The sequence below is a fragment of the Medicago truncatula genome, chromosome 7 (genome assembly GCF_003473485.1).
Source record: "Medicago truncatula cultivar Jemalong A17 chromosome 7, MtrunA17r5.0-ANR, whole genome shotgun sequence".
In the NCBI taxonomy this organism is placed as follows: Eukaryota; Viridiplantae; Streptophyta; class Magnoliopsida; order Fabales; family Fabaceae; genus Medicago; species Medicago truncatula.
Window position 1 is genome coordinate 42,677,741 of NC_053048.1, and position 25,503 is coordinate 42,703,243.

The following is a 25,503-nucleotide window of genomic DNA, read 5'->3' on the forward strand; positions in this document are numbered from 1 at the left end:
GATCAAAATATAACACCATAATCAAAACAGTTTCATGTATGATAAGTTGCATATAACACTAACCAATTTAATGAGATAGGGTTTTGTTTAAAATGTGTCACGATAAGATTTCAACTTATGCATCGATACAAATTAAAAGGAAAAGAGAAAATAAAAACAGTTTGACATCAAAGAGTAATCCATGCAAAAACTGAAGAATGAATAAAAGCAAAAGGAAAGAAACTAACGTTGTTTTTCGTTATACGATGATGATAATCGGTAAGCCATTATGACGATGATGTTGGTTTGGAACACAAACAAAGACAGTGTTCTGAGGTTTCTTTCTCTCTTGCCTTCCACCAAATATTACTTCAAACCACTTGTATCTCTTTATTTATAGCCTATGTTTTCCACAAAATACGCCAACAAACATATCTCATTAAGTTATTTAATTTTTTTTTCTTTTTGAACAAATAAATTATTTATTTAAAAACAAAATACAAAGGAAATACATATTTTCGGCTCTTTCAGAAGAAAAAAAAAAACTTTTGCGCTGAAATCTTTTCTTTCATATTTACTTTTTATTTAAACTTAAATTATGAACTAATCAAAATTAGTTATATCTCTTTAAAATTAGAACACGAAACAATCCACAATAATTCAAACAATATTGAACAAAAAAAAAAACACTTTTTATGTTATAACAAACTTTGAGAATATCATGTCTTTGAGGAAATCATGGATAATTTATTCTAAAATCATATGAAATGCACTTAAGTTTTATACAAAAATATTGTAGTTTGGTGCAACGCTTTTTTTTTTTCTTTCAATTTTACCATTCACTTGATTATTCTTTATCATTTTATCGTTTCTTTACTAAAAAACAAAAAGACACGCATTTTTTTAGAGAACTTAATGCTCGTCTTGAAAATAATTTTAATAAAAATAATTTTTTTTAATAAAAATCGTTGTTCATAATTTATACAAATAGCACAATAAATATAACAGATTGACGGATATGGAGTGCTCGTCCGAATGTTAATAGGGTAATGCTATCCAGTGCCCCTGGGGCACTGGTTAAGGAACAATAAAATTAATTAGTTCCACTTAATTTACTTTAATTAAAGGGAAAAATTGGTCAACTTAATTAAAATAGGAATGGTTGTATTCAATACTCATTAAACTCCATCAATATGATTTTGTATTTCATACTTTAATTGGATATGTTATATCTTTGTAATTGCAAATTTATTTTGGACTATATAATGTTTGTCTTATTTTAATTATTTCTACAACTTTTAATTTAAAAAAAAAACAATAGTTTTTTTCATCGAAAAAAAATCATAGAAAAAAATTGGGTTGAGTATAGGATTTTTAGTGAATTGGCTTGCAAGAAAAAATGATTAAAAAAAATTACAGAAAAAAAAAACTCGGTTGGAGTAAAATTCACAAGAAGAGAAAAAATTGTTAAGATATGAAAGGAAGCAAGGGGACTAAAAAAAAAAATTCTAAAAAGTTCACAAGAATAACAAATGAAAGGAAGTGTATCTTTAAGAGTATTAAATGCAGTGTTTTCTTATTTTAATTATGTTGATAAACTTTTCACTTTAATTGAATGAAATTAAATGAGACACATTAATATTATTGTTCCTTAACCAGTGCCCCGGGGGCACCGGTTAGCAACACCCATGTTAATATAAGGAAAGTACATGAATTTAGATTGACCTTTTTCCCTTTCAAATTTTACCCTTAATTTAAAGTGTTTTATTTACTACTTTATCCTTTTTATAATTTTACTTAAATTATTAATTAAAAATAGTTAAATCCAATTAAAATTTGAACAAACTCAATACAATAGGAACAACATTATCAATAACAATGTATAAAGAAAATCGGATATTTTGGGTTATAATATTTATTATTTTAATTATACCTTTAAACAAATTTTCCTATAATAATGTTATATTGTTGATGTCACCAAAAAAGATAAAATTAATATTATATTTGTTATATTGTTGGTGTAACTTAAAAAGATAAGCATTGTTGTTATAATTTGAAATCAAAAATGTCTATTGGACATATAATTTTAATCAAAACCTAATTAACTAATTTCATAAAAAAAAAAAAAAAAAATTGTTCATAATTTACACACATTAGTGCGGTTCAAACATTGGACAGACAGACACAACAAATCATATTGTAAATAGCGTAGATCCTTTCAACAAATTATAGATATTGTGTTACATGAGTGTCTCCCTCCGTTTCTTTATAAGTGTCATATGAGGTCAAATTTTGTCTTTTTTATTAAGGTTAGGGTACAATTTGTCAATTATATCCTCTTTCAATTACTACTGCTGACTATATTTTTCAACAAAACTAAATAATGTTATCTGTTTGAAAAATTCAAGTTTCTTTTTTTAAATTAAGGTTTCTTTGTGTTATCTACAAATTTAAACTTTCTTAAGACAAAATTTTGCTACTTATATAATACTCCCTCCGTTCCTTCTTATGTGTTTTTTTTAGAAAATTAACACAAAAATAGCGATGTGTATTTTTGCATATTTTTTTCCTATTATACCCTCATTTACTCCACCAATAAATTCCTATTTTTTATTTCACACTTTATCTTTCTAATAAATTTAATATGTTATCTTTCTCTCGTAACAAACAATTGTAACTTATTATCTTTTTCTCCAAAAAAATCCTTTTTTTTTTTTGTGCGCGCTCTCTCTCATAACAAACAATTGTCAATTTTCTAGATATTATGCACATCTTTTTAATTATTTTAAGTCAATATAAAAATGATATTGATGAAACTTCTTCTTCATTGTGATCTTATTCTTGTTCTTGTTCGTGTATCTTGTCAAATGAGTTTCAACTATTGCTCCCTCTTCAACTATTCCAACGAGTCTTTCACTTTTTCTTTCTTTTGAACATTCATGGAGTCTTTTATTTTTCTTCTCTCAAACATGTTCTTTTACTTTACACTTGAATATTTTAACAATTTCTACTCATCTTATTTATAGAATTTTAACTTTTCTTAGAACCATTGTTTGTTACAAAATTTTGTTTAAATTTGAAGATAACAAGAAACAAACTTTGTTTTAAGAAAAAAAAAACATTAGTTTTCCAAATAGACAACATTAATTAGTTTTATTGAAAAAGATAAGAGTAATTGACAAAGGGTATAATTGACAAATCACACCCTTAAAATACCAAAAAGACAGTTAAATAGGAGCTAAAAATTCACCCTAAAAAGACACTTAAAAAAGAACGGAGGGAGTAATGATTTCATGAAGAATTGAAATTATTTGTAAAAAAAAAAAAAAAGTTGAATTGTATAAATAAGATGAGTAATATTGTTAAAATTTTGGCTTAATAGCAGTTTTGGCCCCCTAAATTTTAGGAAGTTGCGATTTTAGGCCCCTAACAAAATAAAATACAATTCAGCCCCTTAAGTACTGTCCCTTTTGCAATTTTGGCCCCCAAAACCAATTTTGAAAAATCCAACGCTGACATGGACGTCACGTGTGTAATTTTAAATTTAAAAATAAATTAAAATGTCACGTGTGTAATGCTTTAATTTAAAAAATAAAATTAATTAATTAATTTTTTGAATTAAAAAAAAAAATTACACACGTCAGCGTTGAATGGGTAAAATTGGCCTCGAGGGAACCTACAAAAGGGGTAGTACTTAGGGGGCTAGATTGTATTTTATTTTGTTAAGGGGTCAAAATCGTAACTTCCTAGTATTTATGGGGCCAAAACTGTTGTTAAGCCTAAAATTTTGAGTGGAAAAACAAAAGAAATTTTTTTATAGAAAAAAGAAAACAACCCTTGAAATTATAATGAATTTTGTTTTGCTCTACAAACAACATTTAGACCATTGACAGTGAAGTTAGAATGAATTTTGTTTAACTCTACAAACAACATTTAGACTTCCCTCAAAAAACAAAACAACATTTGAACTATTGACAGTTTTTTGTTATAAAAGATAGATAGAATGTGTTTAAAAAAAAAAGAAATTTATTGAAGAGAGAGTAACTAGCAATTGTTTGTTATGGAAAAAATAACAGATACTCCACCCGTTCCACTTTATATGTCATTCTATAAAGTGTTCCAATAAGGGCTTGAATAAGGGTATTTGCTGGCTCCCATTCCGATATTGTGAAGACAGTTACTTTTCCCACCCTACTGCCTTCTCGCACGACCTGCAAAATTTACTAAAATAACCCTGGTTCGGATTACATAATCCGAACCAGATTGTTAGTGATTTCTGGAAACAAAAATCCGGACTAGATGTTATGTAATTTTCTCTGTCTTTCTTTGATGTCAAGGGTCTCTGTTGACCGTTATATGAACCCCACACAAGCTGCAATGCATTGCAATCGCAGGGTTCCTATGAACGGTCAACAATGACCATGACACCATCGACACCCCTAAAAAAACTAAAAAATATTTGAAGAAAATGTAAGAAAAGAGCTGATGTGAAGAATGAAGGTATTTGTTGAAGATGGAAGCCTATTTATAGCCTAAAACAAGTCATAGGTCATTAATACAGTCAATGAAAACGTGTTAGTGGTTGTAACCGTCCAAATCCATATTAATGGCTCTAAATCTTTCCGGATTTTACATTCCGAAATGTCCTTAGCCTTACAAGAAGTGCCAACTTTTCCCTCGTTCACCACCATTATCGCATTAATCCGGAAAACATATGTGCATTCCGGATTTTATATTCCGGAATGCATCAGTCATGGCCAGTGGTCTGCACCACACGTTTTTGTCGGTGGTCAAGTCAAAAAAATGTGATAAAACGCATTTTTTGACTGCACTTATGGCCTCCCAACTGTTTTTGATCCACCCCTCCCTATAAATAGCCTTCCAAACCCCACCATTTCTCACACCATCCTCTCCCACCCTCTCCTCCTCTTCTTCCTTCTACAACCATGGTTTTCCATCGTTGGCCTTTCATAGATAAGGGTCTCGTTGAAAATTTTCAAGGTTTGTATGAACAGTCAATGAGGATGGAACCGCGTTGCAACGAAGTACGGTTCACCTGAGGGTCAGTGTGATTCTTAGCTTGGCCTATCTGGGCGTAAGTTTGAGCACCCCCCACCTCCCTCAGGGGCATTGTTTTCTTCTTCCCGCCCTCCTCTTCCCTCCTCCTCTGGTTTTCCTCCAATAGGCAAACTACTGGTTTGTCCCATCACATACTAGTGGTTAGGCTCTTAGGAGATTAGAATAAGGCTCGTAGAAGATTAGAAATAGATTTAGGATCTTATGTAATAAGCTTAAAAAGCTTGAAAATTTTTGTAATGTATTGTTCATATATTAATAAAATGAGTTGTTTTTATGTTAGTGTCTTTTTATTTCTGTTTTTTATTTTATTCGCATTTTATTTTACGAATTGTAAAGCTTAAAATTGCAAAAATTCTGGTAAAACATTCTTCTGGATTTTCAAATCCATAAACATCTGCAAAATTCTAACAATGCAATCCGGAAAACGAAATCCGGACTTATATAATTTTTTTATTATATAAATAGCCTAAAGCCTTAAACACAAATTTCACATTCATCACTAAATAAAATTTCAATAAACAAAATTTCTTAACCTGTGCAAGACGTGGGAAATAAACCGAGTATAATAATTGATTTGGTACTATCATATGATTTACTTAGTCTTTGTCATGAAAAATTGAATAACTTAGAAACATATACTTTGAAGCATACCTTGATTTTTGTTTGACTAAGGGAATATATACTAAGAGAAAATAAGGCAGCTCATCATTTACATTGCAGTCCTGTAATTGGAACCTTTCTTTGACTAATGAACACAAAAACACATTTCCTACAAATTGATAAGCAGGTTTCAAATGGTTATCAAAGAGCAAAAAAAATTCACTTTTCTTATGCAGTACTCTGCAGTCTGCACCTAGATCGAAAGGTTTTCACACAGTCATGTTATAGCACACGACAATTCCAGTAATTTAAATGCAGTTTGCTCATCTACAGAGTGGTTGATCCCTGTTGAAGGTATTACTGATGCAATGATGCCTTGAGAATACCATGTACATGTTTACGGGAAGATTTTGAGGCTTACCCAATTATTAAAGATAACTTCTTCTCATGTCCATAACTAGTCACAAATCCCTTTATTTTTAGCCAAATATAGTTCAGCTGCTTCTCTAGTACTAAAAGCTTCCCCTTCAATAAAGTAGTTCCCTCGTCTTCAATAATGAGTCCATGTTCACAAGCCAAATCAACGACCTCTGGTTCTACCCGAAATCACCTTCCAAACTTGATACCCAGTTGAACTTTTCCATTGCTGCCAGTGCTAGTATATTTTTTACCACTTGCACACAGACCATAATACCCTCAACCTGAAAGCACCAGATATGTCAAGAGAGAAGAAAAGAATTAAAACAAGATAGGTCTTTGGGAAAGAAAGGGAGAAATCGGGTAACTTTCTATATGTTTACTAAGAAGCAATAAGATGCAAAAGTAAAGTAGCAAGATTGAGAAAGTCTTCCTCAATATATGATTTAGTTATAGCCCTGAAACCTGATGGTATTTCAAATATATACCTCGCCTTATCTTCAGTTTTGATCAACATTCTTGAAAGTCGCAAACGAACAGCTGGGTAGAATCTCAAACCGTTTCCACCACGTGTGACTTCTTCCATAAGTCCATGTCCCTCAAATGCTTTTGGACTAAATCTAACCTGTGTACATGAGACAGTATTTAATGATAAATATAATGGTTCATTAGTACAGATTGACATTCAAATGATACGATGCACAATTTCAAGTAATGTGCCTTTGACCTGATAACAAAAACTAAGAGTTTGGGAGTGCGATAATAATTTTCCACAGTGATTGTGTCATCATTCGTGAATGTAAACCTTGATTCGTAGCAACTCCTGATTGATCAAGTTCACAATTAAGAACAAGAGCAGCATCCTAGAATGATAAAATTGTTGAAGTATAATTCAACCATGTTAGTTAGAGTTCGGTTAGTAGTTGGTTTGGTTAGATAAGTAACTAACTTGTTGGTTACTTAACTTGTGTAGCAAGTTAGCGTCTTAGTTTTTTGTTTTAACTAAAAATACTTTAAGTATGTGTCATTGTATGATAACCTCTATCATTTTTTAAAATTTTAGGTTCTTCTTTTACCTTTGACCTCAGAATTCCTCTCTTTTCTCTCTTTCTTATAGTTCAAGTTACCACTTAGCACTAATAAAAAATCATGTTATATTCACATGAGAGCGAAACTAAAATGAAATGTATTAACTGTTACATACCTTTGAAATACGTCATCAAATCATCATATTAAAATATCTAAGAATATTTAAGATGATATATTAGGAGTGATTTCAATATTTCATGATACATTTCCTTATTTAATTACAATATCAAATATTGGTACAAGTAGATGTCAGTGATTTGTACACTGTATCCTATCAAATCAATAACAATTTCAGGTTATTCATTCTTTTCCTTCTTCCATACCAAACCCCTTATATTTTAATCAAGGATAAAAAAAAATTAAAAGAATAGCAAAAGAGGATAAAGAAATCTAATCTAAATAACTGGATGAAAGTTTGTTGCTGCTAGAATTGGGCTAGGCACATGACCATTATAGGCTCTCATCTTGAAAGTCAGAGAAACCCTACTTTTGAAACTTATGACAATGCACAGAAATTTAACAATGTTGGTTTTTTTGCTAACCATTGAGGATGTAAACAACTAGGCACAGTAACTTACACTATCAACCGCAACCACGTCTACAGCTCCACTTTTGTTAATGTATCAACCATGATCACCAAATATTTAGCATAATCATGAGTTGAGATGAGCGGGTTTTTGGAATTTACATCCATTGACTCCACAAGTGAAAAGTCTAATGCACTCTCTTCATCAGGATATGCACAGTACCCTGCCAACAAAATGAACATAATTTATTAGTTTGACAGGAGACAACGCACAAAACACATTCTCCAACAGAAATGGAGCAAAGGTTAAGACTTTAAAGTACTGAGTATCATGCCTGTGTCAACTGAAAAGTTTTTTGCACAAATTTTATTCAATTCTTGAACCTATATTAAAAATCAAAAGAAATCACTATTAGACACAAGCAGCTAAATGCAGTTTGGAAATGTTCACACTCTAGTTCCAAATGAGGAAAAGCTTACAACTGCCTCCGTCTCATTTTCCATACTTCGCAAGTATTTCTTCAAATTCAAACAAGATTCTTAGCCTCTTAATGCCTAGTTCTTTCACAAAGCTTCACTTTTGAGTAAACAATTAACCATGAAATGATGACAACTTCAATTAAAATAATAACTAATATGTTGGTTTACAAATATATCAATAAGAACTCATTAGGAGTTACTATATAGATTATTATTTTTTTCCAGGTATGAATGTATGCACAAAGGAACAAAGATAATCAAGAAGACAAGAATCAAACAATATAACATCATTTAATTGTAGTTTCATATTCATATTTCAATAATATCAGTACTAATGCATTGGATCATCAGTCACCACACAGGTATTTCTTAAACTACAAACACCAAAAGACCATATAGCCATCAGGTGAATGCAGCAATATTGAAAAACCCATTATTCTTATATAACATCACATATATAATACCTAGAAAACATAACTTATATCCTGCCAACTTTCACAAAACTGACCCTCTAGCAGCTTCATAGGCGTCCTTGCTTGCACTCCAGAACATTCGATCTTCGTTTACCATGCACTAGGAGTAGCAACCTTATAAGCAAAATTTCCCCTCCTTCCCCCACCTCCTCCTCTTCCTCCATTTCTTCTTCTTCCTCTATTCATCTGATACTCATTAGTGCCATGATGATATCCAGGGTTCTTAGACCAAGACATGTTGTTTTCTTTCTTTCTGTTATATCCATCCCATGTTCCCCAATTTCCACTATTTCTTCCTTGATACTTGTTATGAAAGTCACCACCATATCGCTCCCTCTGATTCCATCCCTGAGAATCATTCTGACCATTTTGCCATCCATGTTCTTTTGCAGCATGTTCAACGGGCGCATGATACTGTTCACATAAGTTTGTTTCATTATTTTCATGTTGGTTTGATTCGCATCCCAGAGCAGCATAATTTGGTTCAGAAGGCTTTGTTAACTTTTCGTCTTCTTCGTCCCCCCATCCAGTAGGTCCCAATCCAAGACCGGAAGAGGACTGATTCAAGAGGAGAGAACTGCCTAGAATCACAGCCGCCTCTCCTTTTTCTTTTATGTTGTGGCGGGCCTCTGCTTCTATTTCCACATCCCGATGAAGTTCAGAATCGACACTTGCATTTGAATCTACATCATCTATGTAAATGTTAGGATTGGGCAATGGTATGTCCCAGGGAATGCCGTTGATCTCAGCCCAATACCTGTTTTTTGCATTGTCGAATGCCTCTTTGACAGCAGAGTCGTCCCAGTTTACCACTTTGGGATGCATATACATGTACCTCTTGTCTTCTATTAGCTTTCGCCATGGAACTGAGCCCACCGAAGCACAAAACTGCTTTTCCCACAAAGGCACTGTTGGAAACCTATTATCTGTGAACCAAAAGAATAAATAGAATCAATTGATAATTTAAGGCAGCTTCAGTTTAAAAATCATGCAAAAACTTGTGAAAAATAAATTATTTATTCATTGAATAGTCAAATCTAGGCAGCTTCAGTTTAAAACACGATATACCAGTTAGTATAAAGAAGAATGTAGTTGAAGTAAGCAGGAAATTTAGGCGACAAACATCATCATCAGGCGATTTTAAGTCTAACCAATAAACATCTCCTTGAACATGGCCAAAATCAAGACATTTTCAGATCAAATATAACCATAATCAAAACAGATTCATGTACAAAAAGATACACAATTTAGCTGCATACAAGAATAAGCAATTTAATGGCATAGGGTTTTCTTAACAACGTTTCACCAAGAGATGATTTCTAGATATTCAATTCGAAATAGCAAACCGTAGACCGCATGAATTCAAAGCACAACACAGACAAAAATTATTACAGAACATAATCAGCAGAATATCCAACACAAACAGAAACATAGTTATCTATCAACTTTAATTGAAAAACCCCAATTGTTAAAACCAAAAAACCCCAATTGAACCAATTCAAAAGTAAAGTGGTCACAATCAAGGTTTGGTTTTGATGTCTCCACAACACAATTGTGCTGCATCAACCTGCATGTGACAGCAACTATTCACAATATCATGATATATTTATCAATTCTAATTTCTAACATTCACCCACTTTTTCTACTATGCATCAAAAAAATTAAAAGAAAAAAGAGAAAATAAAAACAGTTTCACATCAAAGATCAATCCATGCAAAAACTGAAGAACGAACGAACCTAAAGGTGGTTTTCCGTTATAGGATGAAGAGGAGGATCTCCACAGACCCACTTGATGATGGTTACTGATCCTTTGGTTTCTTCTCCAATTATCCATCTCCAGAATCAAAAGATAAAAACCCAGAAGAGATAATTGAAAAGGTTTAATTTAAAACAGAGAAGAACACACAATTAAGCAAAAATTGATAAACTTTGTGAAAAGGGATAACACAGACACAGATTTTAGAAGAACATTATGGAACTAGAGAAAAACATGAAGATGATTTGGAACACAGAGAGAAGTGTTCCGAGGTTCTTTTTTTCTTCCACACAAGATATGTTTGTATTTATAACACGTGTTTTTTCACCTTTTTCTTTTGTCTTTTACTTCATTCACGTTTACTTTTTTCAGTAATTAGGAATATTTGTACCTCAATTGGTAACCATGGCTTAAAATAGTAGAGTATCTCAATTTTATGAATTACCAATATATTATCTATAAAATTCCCTCAAAAAATATATTATCTATGAAATTGTAATGTATAGTGGTAGATACTAGATATTTGATTGTTTGGTTTAAGGTTCGATTTCTAATCGATGGAATAGATCAATTCTTTAAATAATTTTTAAGGATTAATCTCTATATTTATACGTCAAAAATATCTTTAATTTTAAAAATAAAATAAAAACATTTTATTAGCTTTTCCTCAAAGGAACTATGATGTAACAACGTGTAATATTGATCTCATATGACCCTCGATGTATTAGGGACTAATATGCTATCTTACTCTATTTTCTTTCTTTATCTAATGTCTTATATAATATTACATAATATATGAATTAGAATCAACTTATTTCAAGAGTAACTCCCTTTAAAATTACTTCGCTTAATAATTCATTAAGAACATTATATTTTATCTATTCAATCATTGAATTAAAAAAAATTATTAAGTAGATCAATTTTGTATTTTTTTTTAATAAAAAATCGAAAACTTTAGTTAAGAAATAGAATGCTCAACATTTATTTGTATTTTTAAAAAACTTATTATATGATCAATTCAAATTATGGGATGAATTGACAAATAGTGTTGAAATTTTAAAAAAACAAATTTGTATAGTTGATCAATTCAATAAGAACTTTTAATTAACGATTGGATAAGTGGAATCTAATATTTATAATGAATTATTAAGTAGAGAAACTATATAAAGTTACTTCTAAAGTAAGTTATTTTGAAGTTTACGCCATAACCTAGAAAATTTTAAAACTAACTACGTATTTAAGATGAACTTATTTGTTGCAATATTATAAAATATAAACAAAATAATTAATTTAAATTTATACATATAATTTTAATTAAATTTTATAAAAAAAACATTATTCTTACATGTATTAATGCAATAAAAAGTTAATGATAACTGAATGTCAGTATACTATCTTTATAAAAGACGTACTTATCTAATGTGATAATATATGATGTGTTGTTGAAAATAATAACATCATTGTTGCTTAAAAAATAAACACAGCAAATCATAATTTGTAAATAATGTAGATTCTTTAAAGAAATTTCACAAATTTTCCAAGCCTTTTTGGTGTCCTTCTCTTCACATGTTGAATTGAACCAAGTGTGCTGTAACTGTAAGTTCTAGCATTGCATTATCAGGTGAAGTTACTGTCCCGTCAGATGAAGGCCAACCACTCTCTTCTCTTATACAACTAAGTTAAATGACCTTCCACCTACTTTTTCCAATGCTGAATAAACAGCATCCACAACAGCATAAAAAAGGTTATCATAACCATCAATCACCAACACGGTAGGAGGTGTGAAAAGAGCATAATCAAGACGAATGTCCCTTGTGTTGTCAATGTTAAAATGAGAATCATACATAGATTTTTTTTTTTTAATCAATAAAAAATTAAATATATAGCCAAGACACAAATTTCAATTTCATCATTAAATAAAATTTCAATAAACAAAAAAATATTTAACCTATGCAAAACATGAGAAATAAAGCAAGTATAATTTTCTTTCAAAAAAAAAGCGAGTATAATTTATCTGGTATTAATTTTTTTTTTTGGTACATTTATCTGGTATTAATATCATTTACTTAGAAATATATATTTGGAAGCATACTTTGATATTTGTTTATAATACATCTGAAATTTTGGATTTTAGTGTTGAAAAATCTGTTTCTCATAGCTTTGTCGCCTGAAAACATTTCACAAGCATAGGAAGACAGAAGCATAGGAACCAGGAAAAGGGATACACATACACAGATTCATCCAATGAATACATAAAATCTAAGAATCTAACTTGGAATTAGGGAGGGGGTAACAGAAAACAAGGCAACTCATCATTTACATCGCAGGTTTCAAATGGTTTGACTAATGAATACAATAAATATTTCCTAATACATAAGCAGGTTTCAAATGGTTTACAAAGAGCAATCAAATTTCACTTTTTCTACTGTGATTTTGCAGTACTCAACACCTAGCTCCAAAGTGTTTTTCACATGGTCACGTCATAGCACCCGAGAATTCCAGTAACTTAAAATGCAGTTTGCTCGTCTACAAAGTGGTTGATGCCAATTGAAAGCAATACTTATGCCTTAATATGATTGCAAAGTTTTTTAATCACCTAATGTCTGCAGTTCTGTTTGGCTAAGACCATCCATGGAAAATTTGGAGGTTTAACCAATTTTTTAAAGATAAAGTCTTTTCATGTCCATAACTAACTTGTCACAAATCCTTTTATTTTTAGCCAAAAATTGTTCAGCAGCTTCTCTACTAGTAAAAGGCTCCCCTTCTATGAAGTAGTTTCCCTCATCTTTCATAATGAGTCCATGTTCACAAGCCAAAGCAAAGACCTCTGATTCTTGGCAAAAGCCTCTTCCAAACTTGATACCCAGTTCAGCCTTTTTCATTGCTGCCGGTGCTAGTTTATTTTTTACCACTTGCGCACAGACAGTGATACCCTCAACCTGAAGCACCAGATGTCAGGAGAGGATAAAATGATTAATACAAGATAGGTGTTTGAGAAAGAAAGGGAGAAATTGGGTAACTTTATGTTACTAAGAAGTAATAAGATACAAAAGAAAATGGCAGAATTGAGACAATCTTCCTAAAGAAATAATTTAGTTATAGTTCTGAATCCTAATGGTATTTCAAATATATTAAAGACCACACCTTATCTTCAGTTTTTATCAATCCCATTCTTGAAAGTCGCAAACGAACAGCTGCATAGAATCTCAAAGCGTTTCCACCACAAGTGACTTCTTCCATAGGTCCGCGTCCCCCAAATGCTTTTGGACTAAATCTAACCTGTATACGAGAGACACTATTGAATGTTATATCTAACGGTTTGTTCGTATATTGTACCAATTGACATTCAAATGATAAGATGCACAGTTTCAAGTAATGCGATTTTGACCTGATTGACAAAAATTAAGAGAGTTTGGGAGCGAGATAATGAATAATGAATTTTCCGTAGTGCTTGAGTCATTATTCGCGAATGTAAATCTTGACTTGTAGCAACTCCTAATTGATCAAGTTCGCATTTCGGGACAAGAGCAGCAACCTGGAATTACAAAATCATCTTATATTAACGTGAGAGCAAAACTAAAGACGAAATGTACTAACTGTTAAAATATCTTGGAAATATGCCGTCACATCATCATTGTATAGTAATAACTTCCTTTTTTATTTACAATTAAGAATAAGAATATATTATTGGAACAAGTAGAGCTCAGTATTTTATCGGATCAAATCAATAGCTATTTCAGACTATTCAATAGCTTATTCTCTCTTTTTCTTCTTCCTTCCCTACCAAAACCCTACAATTTTAAGAAATGATCAAAAAAGAATTTAAAATATGGTAAGAGATAAAGAGAGCTAATCTATATAGATGGATGACAGTCTGTTACGGCAGCAATAGAGCTGGGAACACGACTAATATAGCCACTAATCTTGTAAGTCAAATACTGCTTTTGGATCTCATGACAATGCAAAGGAATTTTATAAAAATGTTGGTTTTGCTAAACTAATGAGAATGTAAAACCACAGTAACTTACACTATCAACCACAATCACGTCTACAGCTCCACTTTTTGTTAGTGTATCAACCATGCTCAACAAATTTTCAGCACAATCAGGATTTGAGATGAGAAGGTTTTTGGTATTTACACCCATTGACTCCACAAGTGAAAGGTCTAATGCACTTTCTACATCAAGATATGCACAATATCCTGCCAATAGAATGAAGAGTTTATAAAATTGACAGGAGACAAGTAGTTTACTATGAATCTTGCATGCGGAAACTGACAAGTAGTTTGCACAAATTTTATTCAATTATTGTGCCTATATTAAAATTCAAAAGAAATCACTATTAGAGAGAAGCTGCTTAATGCAGTCTGGACACCTTCACTCACTAGTAATGTTTCAATAAATAATACAAGCTGATATATTTTTCAAGAAACTAATCTACTTCCAAATAATGGATAAGCTTACAACTGCCTCTATTCATTTTCCATACTTATCAAGTATTTCTTGGAGATTCTACCACCAAATTATTTGATTAGCTTGACATTCAAACAAGTTTCTTAGCTTCTTGTTGCCTAGTTCTTTCTCTATGCTTCACTTTTGAGCAACCATGAATTGAAATGATGCCGACTACAGTCAAAATAATTACTGATATGTTGGTTTACAAAAATGACATTAAGAACTCGGAATTTCTATATCGTGATGTAGCATAAACCCTTAACTTGTACATTTTGCACTTAAAAGAAATTAAACATAATCATGCAATAAGAATTCTTACTACATGCTTGAGGAATTAAATGCTCAACCAAGCATTAAGTTATTGTGTGCGCGCGTGTGTAAAATGGGCAGCACACTGGCTGTGGAATTGACTCGTGTTGAAACTTAAGATAGCACAGAATAGCAGTAAATCTTGATATTCATTTTATATAAGTGTCTTCATGTATCTGTAGAGTGGAAAGAAAATAATAGTTTCCCATAACAAGCTTCGACAGTTCATTACTATTGCTTGGCTAAGATTGATCCTTAACTCAGATCACTTATCATGTTTCAGAAATCCTATTAATAATTTAATAGTCATTTTCATATTTGAAGTACAAATCATGAAATTCTTTATCTATGAGTTTTAAATACTAAAATATCAAAATAATAATATGTACCTCCAAGCTTTTGAGCTTCTTTAATAATTTGAAGGGCAAGTGTTGTCTTACCAGCTGCTTCTCGCCCATAAATTTCAACAATCCTACCCTAAAACATTCAAATGTGATGCCATATTAAGGAAACCTGTGGATATGTAAAGTAAAGGTTGTATTATTTGTGTCAGTGTAGTAGCTTATTTATATATTTTGTCAATTATCCTGTATTCGGAGTATAAAGTGTGGAGACAGACAGAAACACAAACACACCAACACCTTAGCAAAAAAAAGTGCAACACTGTCACTAGGGCGACCGACCAGCATACTGTAAGCATGTGGTACATATCCCGATATACCAAACAACGATCTAAAGGATAACAATTAACAATACTAGTCTAGTTATCACCTTTGGTAATCCTCCAATTCCAAGAGCTATATCAAGCTTTAGGGAGCCCGTAGATACCACATTGGCATAGCGTACACGAAAAAACTTCTGCAAAGATAACATTGACTCCTTGCTAAACTCGCTAGCAAGCTGTGAGACAGCCAAACAAAGTGCATTATTTTTCTCTGCTGCTTTGACATCATCATGGATCTCATCACATTCTAAATCTGAAGCTTCAGCTGAAACTAGAAAATGTTTCAAACATTAACACCTAATTTGCCAGACTACAAGGTAGAGAGACATACAAACACAGAGCTAGAGAAAAAGAATAAGAATGATTCCCTCGGAAGAAAGCCACTGAGAGTTCGTGTGAAATAGACACACGCGGGTACATAAGGAGATATAGGAATTAATACCTGTAGTAGAAAGCGAGCAGGTGTTTACGCCAATCCTGGTCATTATTTCTCTAAATCCATTCTGTGCAAAAATAGTCATAATTTAAGATAAAAGTAAATAAAAAATCATCATTTAAATTAAGAGATACGGAAACTTGAGCACAAAAGAAAGACAGAAACAAAAATACAAAAGAAAATGAACTACAAGTAAATGATTATTGTGGAACAGCTACCAAATGCATATAATAACAACAAATTGCAAAACTTAGGTGCCAGTAATTCCCCTTATCAGTGTTACATGTGGTTCTTATCGAAAATTAGTTCCTCATTTGCTGTTAGATTACCTGATACTATCTCTTTCTATAATAAAATCCAACTCTTTTCATTTGCTAAGTGCGTCCTGTCCTTCAATGGTGGTTTTTAGAGAGAGCCTAAATTATGGAAATGTACAAAATATGTAACTTTTTAGCACATTTGGTTGTTATTTTAATACTTGTATTTGTCAAGACTCAGGAGTTTCATTGGCTAAGCAAATGATTTGGGGTGAGATAGAAGCGAATAGACAATTGACCACTATTCTTTTTCTTTTCTTTCTTGTCTGTAGACGAAGTGGCAATCGCCACCTGAAACTCACACACACACACAGATATCTGCGAGGTGCCGGTTCGAACCCAGGTGAAGTGTCTAGCTTGATGTATTTGTTCAATCTATAACTACATACATCAAGGGCCATTACTTTTTGAGAAAAAATGTAAACCCCATAAAGAACCAAAACTCACATACATCACACACTGATTGAATGATAATATTTCGATAATCAACTATGAAATCAAATCCACAAATTTGTTCGATTAGAAGAAGCATAATCACAGTTCAAGTTCATGTTCTAATTGTTTAAATTATAAATATAAAAAATTAAAAAAAAAAAAATATCATGGTAAGCTTCAAAATACGAGAGTGAAAAGCGAGGAACCTTGCGCGAAGGATAGAGGAAAGAGGAAGAGAGTAGAGGCCTTGCAAGGAGATGGAGACGAGTCGAAAATTGCATTTTAGGAAAAGGGAAAGAGACGCCAAACCTTGTGCTCTAGTCTTACTCATCGATTTCTTAACTTCATACCCATTTTCTGAGAGAGTTCAATTCAAAGCTCAAGAATGAAAAAGAGACGACCATGGCAGAAACCAAACCAAGGAAGGGTTTTAGGTGGAGGGAAATATCACAACTTCTTTTTGCTTTGTTTTTTTTGGATCTATGAAAAAATAATATAATAGAAAAAATATATTTGATGCCAATAAAAAAAATATTAGATTCAATTGAGCTATTATGAATCCGAATATTTAAGATTGATATTGAGAAGACTTATCATATATATTCGTTAAAAATTCATCTTCAATCTCTTTAGACTTGTAAATTCTCTGAGAAACTTATCAAAATCATTCATCAATACATTTATTTATCGTTTTTTCAAAATTTTATGTGAAATGTTGATAAACTTATTTTGTCTTTTCTCATGGGTATTCGAAAAGGCAATTACTTTTATACTTTTTTTGTTATTTGTATGAACTATCTATCGTATATTATTACTAATCAAGTGAAACTAAATTATTGAATAAAAGTTAAATCAACTTTTTCTAAGTCATCTGATCAAGATCGAATATTCATTCATTGATATCATAATTGTAATCACGTCAAATCCTAATATGAGTTTCTACATGCACATATGAAATGCAAATCCTAATAGTAATACTATCATTATTATTTTGTCAAAAAATTATTATTATTATTTTGTCAGAAAATCATTTATTGTTTTTAAAGAAAAATGGTTGCTTCTAAAATCTAATTATTTTGTTGAATTAAATAAATATTTGGACCAGACCGGTTGCTGAATGGTCGCAACTTTGACGAGTCCACATTCGGTACAACTGCAGCAACGTTTTTCTCATTCTCATTCCCAAACCCAAAATCTGAATTGAATTCTCTACTGCAAATCCAAATCAAGCATTACTCTCTCCGGCATGGCAGCGACATCTCAGGCTCATCTCTTCTGCTTCTCCGCCACGGTTCATCGCAGTCTACACCTCAAGAGCCGTTCGCTTCCATGCCTCACTTTTCGCCCCTCCAAGGTCCAATTTTATTCATCAACTACGTTAAATTAAACCCTTCAAATATCATAGATCTAATGCAATGCTTCCTAAATTCAACTAACTTTCAAGTTTAAAATCTTAATTATTGCCTCAATTATTTTGAATCATAAATTGTTTTTATCTCTAAGTAGGAATTTTGAATGATTATGTTTTCCTTTCAAATCTATTTTATTTAGTAGCTCTGTGATTTAAATTTCGCTTATATACACCATAAACCACAGCTTTGATGAAAATATATGCTTGTAGCTCAGTATCTGTATGTTAATTTAGTGAGAATTATGAACAGAGTGATGGAAGTTTGTACGACAAAGTTGCCATTAATGATTGTATGAACATGAAATGCACAATTACTTGATTGCATATGCCACTCCTCTGAGATTAAAAGGCATAGGGTCTGTTTGGATTGACTAATTTCAGTTTATCTACTGACATCAGTACGTTTGAGAGTGTTTGGGAGAGTTTATAGAAACAACTTACTACATTTTCATAAGTTTTCCAGGATAGCTTACAAAATTAGTTTGACTATATTTTATCTTTTGTTATAGAAATAGCTTATACATAAACACTTTATGACCAAGGGTCCGTTTGGATTGGCTTATTTTAGAGCTTATACAAAGCATCTTATGCAAATAAATAAGCATTAATGTATTATTTATAAGCTTGTTAACGTAGTTTATGAAAAAACAACTTAAGAATATACAATTTTCGCCAGTAAGATTTTATGAATTAACATAAAAGCTTAATTATTTACATAAGCTCTTTTTCATAAGCTCAATCCAAACAGGCCCCAAGTACTTATGCTATAAGCGCTTAAGTAAGTTGTTATAAAAAGATGGGCAATAGAGCTAGAAATTATGAACTGGCTTGCAGAACGGTGTATATTATATATTCTTTTAAATGAAAGATTGTTATTGTAATTATTTTGATATTGATACTAAACAAGAAGCATATCTCATATAGTTGTCAGTTGCTATGAGTTTGGAGAGCCATGGTGCAGAAACTGCTAATTCTGACACCAAAAATACACTAAGTTATGCACCCGATGAATCAAAATTGAAGGTAGAAGAAAAACAGGAGTCATATTCAACAGTAGAAGAAAATGGCACGGAAAAAATAGTGTTAGGAGAGGCAGTGCAGGAAGGCGTTGATCAGCAGAATAGAACTGCAAAAATTCATGATTTTTGTTTCGGCATTCCGTTTGGTAAGTGTTCCCAGTTAGATAGAATTTGTACTAGTATGTTAGACGACTTTACTGTTAACTCTTTAATATATTTCACTTTGGTGTTCGTGTGTAAAAATTTGACTTAGTTGCATTCTTAGTCTCTGTATTTGTCAACAATAACAACCAGAGTTTCCCACATGGTTGGGTTAGTTACATGGATTAAATGATGCTTAATATCTTTTCATAAAAATATCTTATCATAAATCTTGTGTAGCAAAGGACTACTTTAAGCTAAGTCGTTCTACTTATCATCCAGAAGGGTAAAAAAAAACTCTTGGTCGTTATTGATAAGTTTAATCTGTTATGTATTCGTGGCATTTTTTATTTTCTATAAACTTCTCCGTGCTATTGCTTGTTATATTGTTTCTTTCCTTTCACCCAGGAGAGGACTTGGGAGGGGGGTGTACTTTCAATACGATATTCTGGTTGACACATCTAATGTAGATTTTTATTTACTTTTAAAAGAAGTTAGATCTAGGTAAGTTGAAAATAAGTGAAAGGGAAAAAGAAACCAATTATTCTTTCTGTTCAAAGTGTGTTGTTGTAAGTTAAGTGAAAGATCTTGAAAATAATACAGTGAATTGATTTGCCTCAAGAATGCCTTTTTGAAGGTAAATGTTTTATACATTATGGCTATCACATGTAGTTTAAGAACATTATGTTGAACAGGATATAGAACTTGTGGGTGACCTTTTGATTGTAACAACAATCCATAGGAAATGACCATACCTTATTTCAATTATGTCCTATTGTTCAATTTACCATCTCTTTAAATATTTATCTTTGTCTTTTGTTGTAGGTGGATATGTTACAACCGGAGGCATTATTGGATTCCTTTTTTCACGGAATCCTGCAACACTGGCCAGTGGTGTGCTCTTTGGGGGTGCTTTACTATTCCTCAGCACCTTTAGCTTGAAGGTCTGGAGGCAAGGAAAGTCAAGTTTACCATTTATTCTAGGACAAGCAGGTATAAGATTTAATCAGCATTAAGACTCCATTGATCTTGGAGTTAAAAGTAAAGAAACATGAAAGGCTGCAGCATGATTTATTTGGATAGTTGTTCTTTAATCTTTTGTTCTGTAATTTTGCAGCATTGGCAGGGATCCTTTTCTGGAAAAACTTTCAGAGCTACTCACTGGTACTGCATCTTTTTTGCCAAAGACTGTCTTTTTATCATTTCATACTTCATTGTTATACTCATTTACTTTTCTGCATGTAGGCAAAGAAAATATTTCCAACCGGCATCAGTGCTATTATAAGGTATCTCAATCTGTGGCAAACTGTTTATAATTTGTGTTTGAAACTGCTAATTTTTCTTTTATTCGGCCTGTTGCCTTTGAGACTATTCTGATTTTGATCTGACTCCATATATGCGTTGTTTGCAGCTCTGCAATGCTCGTCTTTTATGTATACGTGCTCCTCTCTGGAGGAAACCCCCCACCCAAGAAATTGAAGCCAACTGCCAGCATTGAGTGATGAGATAATTAAAGGTTATGTTAGCCTATAGAGCGCGGGAGATATAGTTTCTTATTTTTCTGTGAATTAAAATAAAGTTGTAAGGTAATTTAGCCAAGTTACTTCTGATGTATTTATTGCATTATGATTCCTAGGCATATACAGTATATAGTGAATCATATGTGAAATTTGGTGGAAAAGCTTATTTGCTTGCTACAGCTACATACATAGTTTCGATACTAACTACATGGCACATGCATTTTGATTTGGCTATGAATTTTGGTGCCTTGTAAACTTCCATATACAAATATACATTACTATGATGATTTGGTGATGAATTTTGGTCTTGATGTCCCATTGACCATTGTAGTTTTTGGTCAAGGAGATGTTATATATTGATCATATTCTGGGTACAAGGTCAGGACTTTTGCATGATTCATACCACTGGAGAAAATAACAATATTTTGCTACGGCGATATTGCTTGGGGTAAAACTATGGAAATGTGAAGCTCTCCTGTTTATCTTTTTCACATTGCCCTATGACTAGTCTTATATTTTAGCTCATCCTGCTGGGTTTAGATTAAAATATAAAATATAAACATGGTGAATTTTCTGAAAAAAAAAATGACTCAGCCAAATATGAAAACAAAATCCAGTTAACAAATAGGATGCTAATTATAAACATGTACCTTAATGTTTCATGTCCCTTTTTGGTTAACTCTTCGGTTTTTAAAGAACATGAGTCTGTTAATCCTGCCCGAAAAATTGCTCATGCAGAAATTTTACTCGGACTCTCACAAATGATCATTCTTTTGGTGATGGAGCCGTTCAATTGCTTGGTTAATGTTTCATGTCTGTTTTTATAATTATGAATTATTCATATGATTCTGATTTTAATAATAAACTTTTCGCACATATAGCACGCTTTGTTTTACGTTGTCTGAGAAAAGTTTGTAAGTAGGTACTAGGTAGAGCACCATTTGGTCAAATGAAATCGACCACTTCAATTATTTTGAAAAATATTATTGTAAGTCGATGGCTAGTTTTGCAAGGATCAGTGTATGTTTGTTTTCAATTTTAGAGGGGTAAAAATTAATTCTAGAGGTTATAGAATTAATTTCATCATATTTGGATGATTTAAAGAAGAACTGATTATGCTTGTAGAATTTATTATACTTTTGAAACTAGAATTTGTAGCTTTTGACTTCTACCTGAAGATAAATTTATTGTTAAATCCATTTTTATATAAATATATTCAATAAACTATTTTACATTCAACTAATTTTTTTTCAAAATCAATTTTACAAAATCAATTCATTCAAAATTAATTCATATATCCGAAGAATCAAACACAGTACTTAATTGTACACGGGAATACATTATGAAGGGTGGTCGATGGCAGGGATGATCCTGAGGGCGGGTTTGAGGGGCGGCGGTTCAGGGCACCATTTTTTTAGGGGCATCAAAATTATTATTTTTACTTAATAATTAGTACTATATAGATATATTTCTTTTTAATTCGCTTTGATCAATTCTATTGATAAATATATTTTTAGATAACTTTGATTATAAATGAATATTTTGCAACAAAAAATGCAAGAAGAATAATATTGGAATAATTAAAGCACACAATTTATTATTTCGCCTAGGGCATTAAAAATCTTAGGGCCGGTCCTGGTCGATGGCTAGTTCATGAACAATTATTGGAGATGATCTCCTACATTCTATTTCAAATTTACGAATGTGTAACTGATTTCCTAACTTGGAAAGTGGGATCGATGTTCAACATTTGATGCATATCATTTTGAATGGGCTGATTTATGAAATTGTAGGGTGCCTGTATCCATTAGAGTTTTTGCTTAGTTTTTTGTTTGGGACTTCCCTCTTATATATAACAAAAAACATATATATAACCTACTGGCTGCATACAAAAAATATCTATTATCGAATAGTTTGCCAAAATATATAACTTCAATTTTTTTAATTGCAAAATAACCTATATTTTCTGTTTTCAAATACCTGTACAAAAAAATTTGAAAATAGAAAATGAAATTATTAAACGTTTATGCAATTAAAATGCAAAGCTTTTAATTAAAAGTACAAACATTTTTTTTCAAAACAAACGGGCAATAGTTTCGGTGCATTTCAGATTTTTGGGATTTAATTGGAGGAGAGTTTGAATTGATGGTAATATGTATAATAATGATGTCAATGTGTACATCGTACATATATAATCATAAACCAGGGCACATCAATGTGAGTGTTTTGATGGATGTTGTCAATTGTGGTTGTGGATTTCTTTTTCTTTGATGCAAATTGTGGATGTGGATGTTGATGGATGAATGAATAATCTAATTGGTTTGAATATGAAAATGGAAAAAGTTGAGTCAACTTTGTGTTATTTTGATAAAAATTGACATCAAATTACACAACTTAAATATATATAGTTAACAAATTTTAATTGATGATTAATAAATTAGAAAAATTATTTTGACAACATAAAAGTTATCCATGAATGATATTTTTTTTTTGTCCAAGTAGTTTTGTGGTTAGAGCTTACATATTTTAAACGTGGAGAAGTGAGATGTCCGGAGTTCAATATTTTCTACTATTGTTATTTTAATAATAATTTTCTTTTCTTTCCTTTAGTTAGATTTAACACTTATTTTAAATGTATTTTGATAACCAATAAAAAATAAAGAAAAAGAAAGTTATCACAAATAATATATATATATATAGGACAAATATTACCACTCGTCTATAATACTCTCATTAGAGATTTCTAAGTAGAACTAACATGTGATTAGTTATACTCCATATCTTGAGTTATAGAGATATATCTATCTTTCTTTTGTTTAGAAAGTGATGAATAATGGTCGTGCTGCACTGAGGTGACACAACTAAATTATATGGAATATATATCTCATATCAATTGTCAAAAGTCTGCATAACTGTGTTGCCTATATATGCCTAATAACCAACCCATTCTTCAATTGGAAAGGAAAAAGTTGATGATAGGGATTCCATAATAAGCGTGAACAATCATCATCTCCAGGTAGTGAACTATGTCTATGTGTTTCCAAATGAAGACTTAGACCACATCTTGCTAGGTTAACTATTAGACACGTACTAGTACTAGATAGAGGTTTTGATCAGCAAGTGGTTCATTCGTCAAATCTTCATGTTGTTAGGTTTCATGACATTTTGTATCTCTCTGTTCCATCGTTGAATTGAATTGAATTGAATTTGAAAGCCATGTTTTCAGTGACTAGTATTGTTATAGGGTTTTTCAGGTGGGGGTTCTTTTCTTTCTAGCTACATGGACATGCACTTTAAACGGTCACTTCATGTCGGACAAACAGTTCTCACTATATTGTTTTTTATTATGTGGCGATAAAATAACCTATTTAAGATAGGAGATTAGAAGAGTTAAATGTCATGGATTAAAATCATATAAAAACAAAACTAATAGTATAACCATTAACACATTAATATTTGAGAGAGACCAATTTAGAGAATGGTGTAGGAGGGTTTTCTTAGTAATTTTCATAGTATTTTTTTTAGCTCAATTTTAGTAATTTTATGTTTTTGTTTGTTATTTTTGACATATTAGAATTTGTTATTTTCTTATTTTAAGTTTAACGGTTGTAGCTTAAGAGACGACTTTTATTCATTCAATAATATTTTAGAGAGTTTTCTCAATTTATGGTAGATTCAAGAACCTTATTTTTACAAGTTTGTCGCTTGCAAAGTTGGTTCTTTCAATCTAGATTTAGTGTTTGCTAGTTTATGTTTTCGACTGCGTCAAAGACTGATTAATTAAATATTATATTCGATGAGTTGTTGTCTTTTTTTTGTCAAGTAGTTTAGCGGCTAGAGAAATTGAATAAATGGGATGTTTGAGGTTCGATCCTATCCCCGTATAAATATATTTTTTTATGCAGGGATTGATGTTCGAACCGCTAATTGAATTATTTTATTTTTTTTTATACAAATTGACCTGTTTATATATTTATGAAAAATGTTATATGGACATTTTTGTTGTGTGGCACCGTATATATAAACGGTGTAGATATATTACGGTTTAAAGGTCCTTCGTGCAATATTGTTTATGGGTAATGGATGTGTTGGATATCTTGTTCACGAAAATCTCTCTTATCAATATTATATTTGAAAGGTCTTGTTAACAAGTGTTCTAAGGACAGGATTTTAAATTAAGAAATTCGTTGTAAAAGTCTACTGTTTTAATTTTCGATACATAATTTTTCATAAAAACTTACTATCTAAAGTTTTTAAAAAGGTATCTTAAGGGGACTCATTAACATCTTCCTTATTTGAATTAATGTTAAACATGTTTTTTGTCCCTATAAATATGTC

General features: G+C 31.5%; 4 protein-coding genes across 7 annotated transcripts; 1 reads left to right on the top strand and 3 right to left on the bottom strand.

Moving 5' to 3' along the window:
• Positions 1–5,621: 5,621 nt before the first annotated feature.
• Positions 5,622–10,695, bottom strand: LOC11415354 (uncharacterized). Of its 3 annotated transcripts, none has more exons than XR_003006543.2 (5): positions 10,381–10,695; positions 8,679–9,569; positions 7,743–7,914; positions 6,564–6,700; positions 5,622–6,359 (listed from the first exon to the last, which is right to left on the bottom strand). XR_003006543.2 is itself a non-coding variant. In XM_024769428.2 (2 exons), exons 1-2 carry the CDS (start codon positions 10,475–10,477, stop codon positions 8,734–8,736), a joined length of 933 nt encoding a protein of 310 aa, XP_024625196.1. In that variant the 5' UTR covers positions 10,478–10,695; the 3' UTR covers positions 8,433–8,733. The 3 variants fall into 3 exon arrangements, 1 of the variants encoding a protein (XP_024625196.1); XR_003006542.2 differs by having other exon boundaries at positions 8,635–9,569; XM_024769428.2 differs by lacking the exons at positions 5,622–6,359; positions 6,564–6,700; positions 7,743–7,914 and having other exon boundaries at positions 8,433–9,569.
• Positions 10,696–11,914: 1,219 nt separating this feature from the next.
• Positions 11,915–12,245, bottom strand: LOC11422208 (glucan endo-1,3-beta-glucosidase, basic isoform). The gene is made up of 2 exons (XM_024771044.1): positions 12,088–12,245; positions 11,915–11,993 (listed from the first exon to the last, which is right to left on the bottom strand). Exons 1-2 carry the CDS (start codon positions 12,243–12,245, stop codon positions 11,915–11,917), a joined length of 237 nt encoding a protein of 78 aa, XP_024626812.1.
• A 357-nt stretch (positions 12,246–12,602) lies between these two features.
• Positions 12,603–17,559, bottom strand: LOC11415363 (DNA repair protein recA homolog 2, mitochondrial). 2 transcript variants are annotated; one of them, XM_003625048.4, is made up of 8 exons: positions 17,281–17,559; positions 16,329–16,389; positions 15,934–16,151; positions 15,552–15,639; positions 14,428–14,600; positions 13,788–13,934; positions 13,544–13,678; positions 12,603–13,338 (listed from the first exon to the last, which is right to left on the bottom strand). In XM_003625048.4, exons 1-8 carry the CDS (start codon positions 17,353–17,355, stop codon positions 13,060–13,062), a joined length of 1,176 nt encoding a protein of 391 aa, XP_003625096.2. In that variant the 5' UTR covers positions 17,356–17,559; the 3' UTR covers positions 12,603–13,059. The 2 variants fall into 2 exon arrangements, with proteins under 2 accessions (XP_003625096.2, XP_024625255.1); XM_024769487.2 differs by having other exon boundaries at positions 15,934–16,157.
• A 607-nt stretch (positions 17,560–18,166) lies between these two features.
• Positions 18,167–21,464, top strand: LOC11418124 (protein FATTY ACID EXPORT 1, chloroplastic). Its single transcript, XM_003625049.4, has 6 exons — positions 18,167–18,428; positions 19,410–19,650; positions 20,471–20,638; positions 20,763–20,809; positions 20,891–20,931; positions 21,057–21,464. Exons 1-6 carry the CDS (start codon positions 18,321–18,323, stop codon positions 21,145–21,147), a joined length of 696 nt encoding a protein of 231 aa, XP_003625097.1. The 5' UTR covers positions 18,167–18,320; the 3' UTR covers positions 21,148–21,464.
• The last annotated feature ends 4,039 nt before the right edge of the window (positions 21,465–25,503 follow it).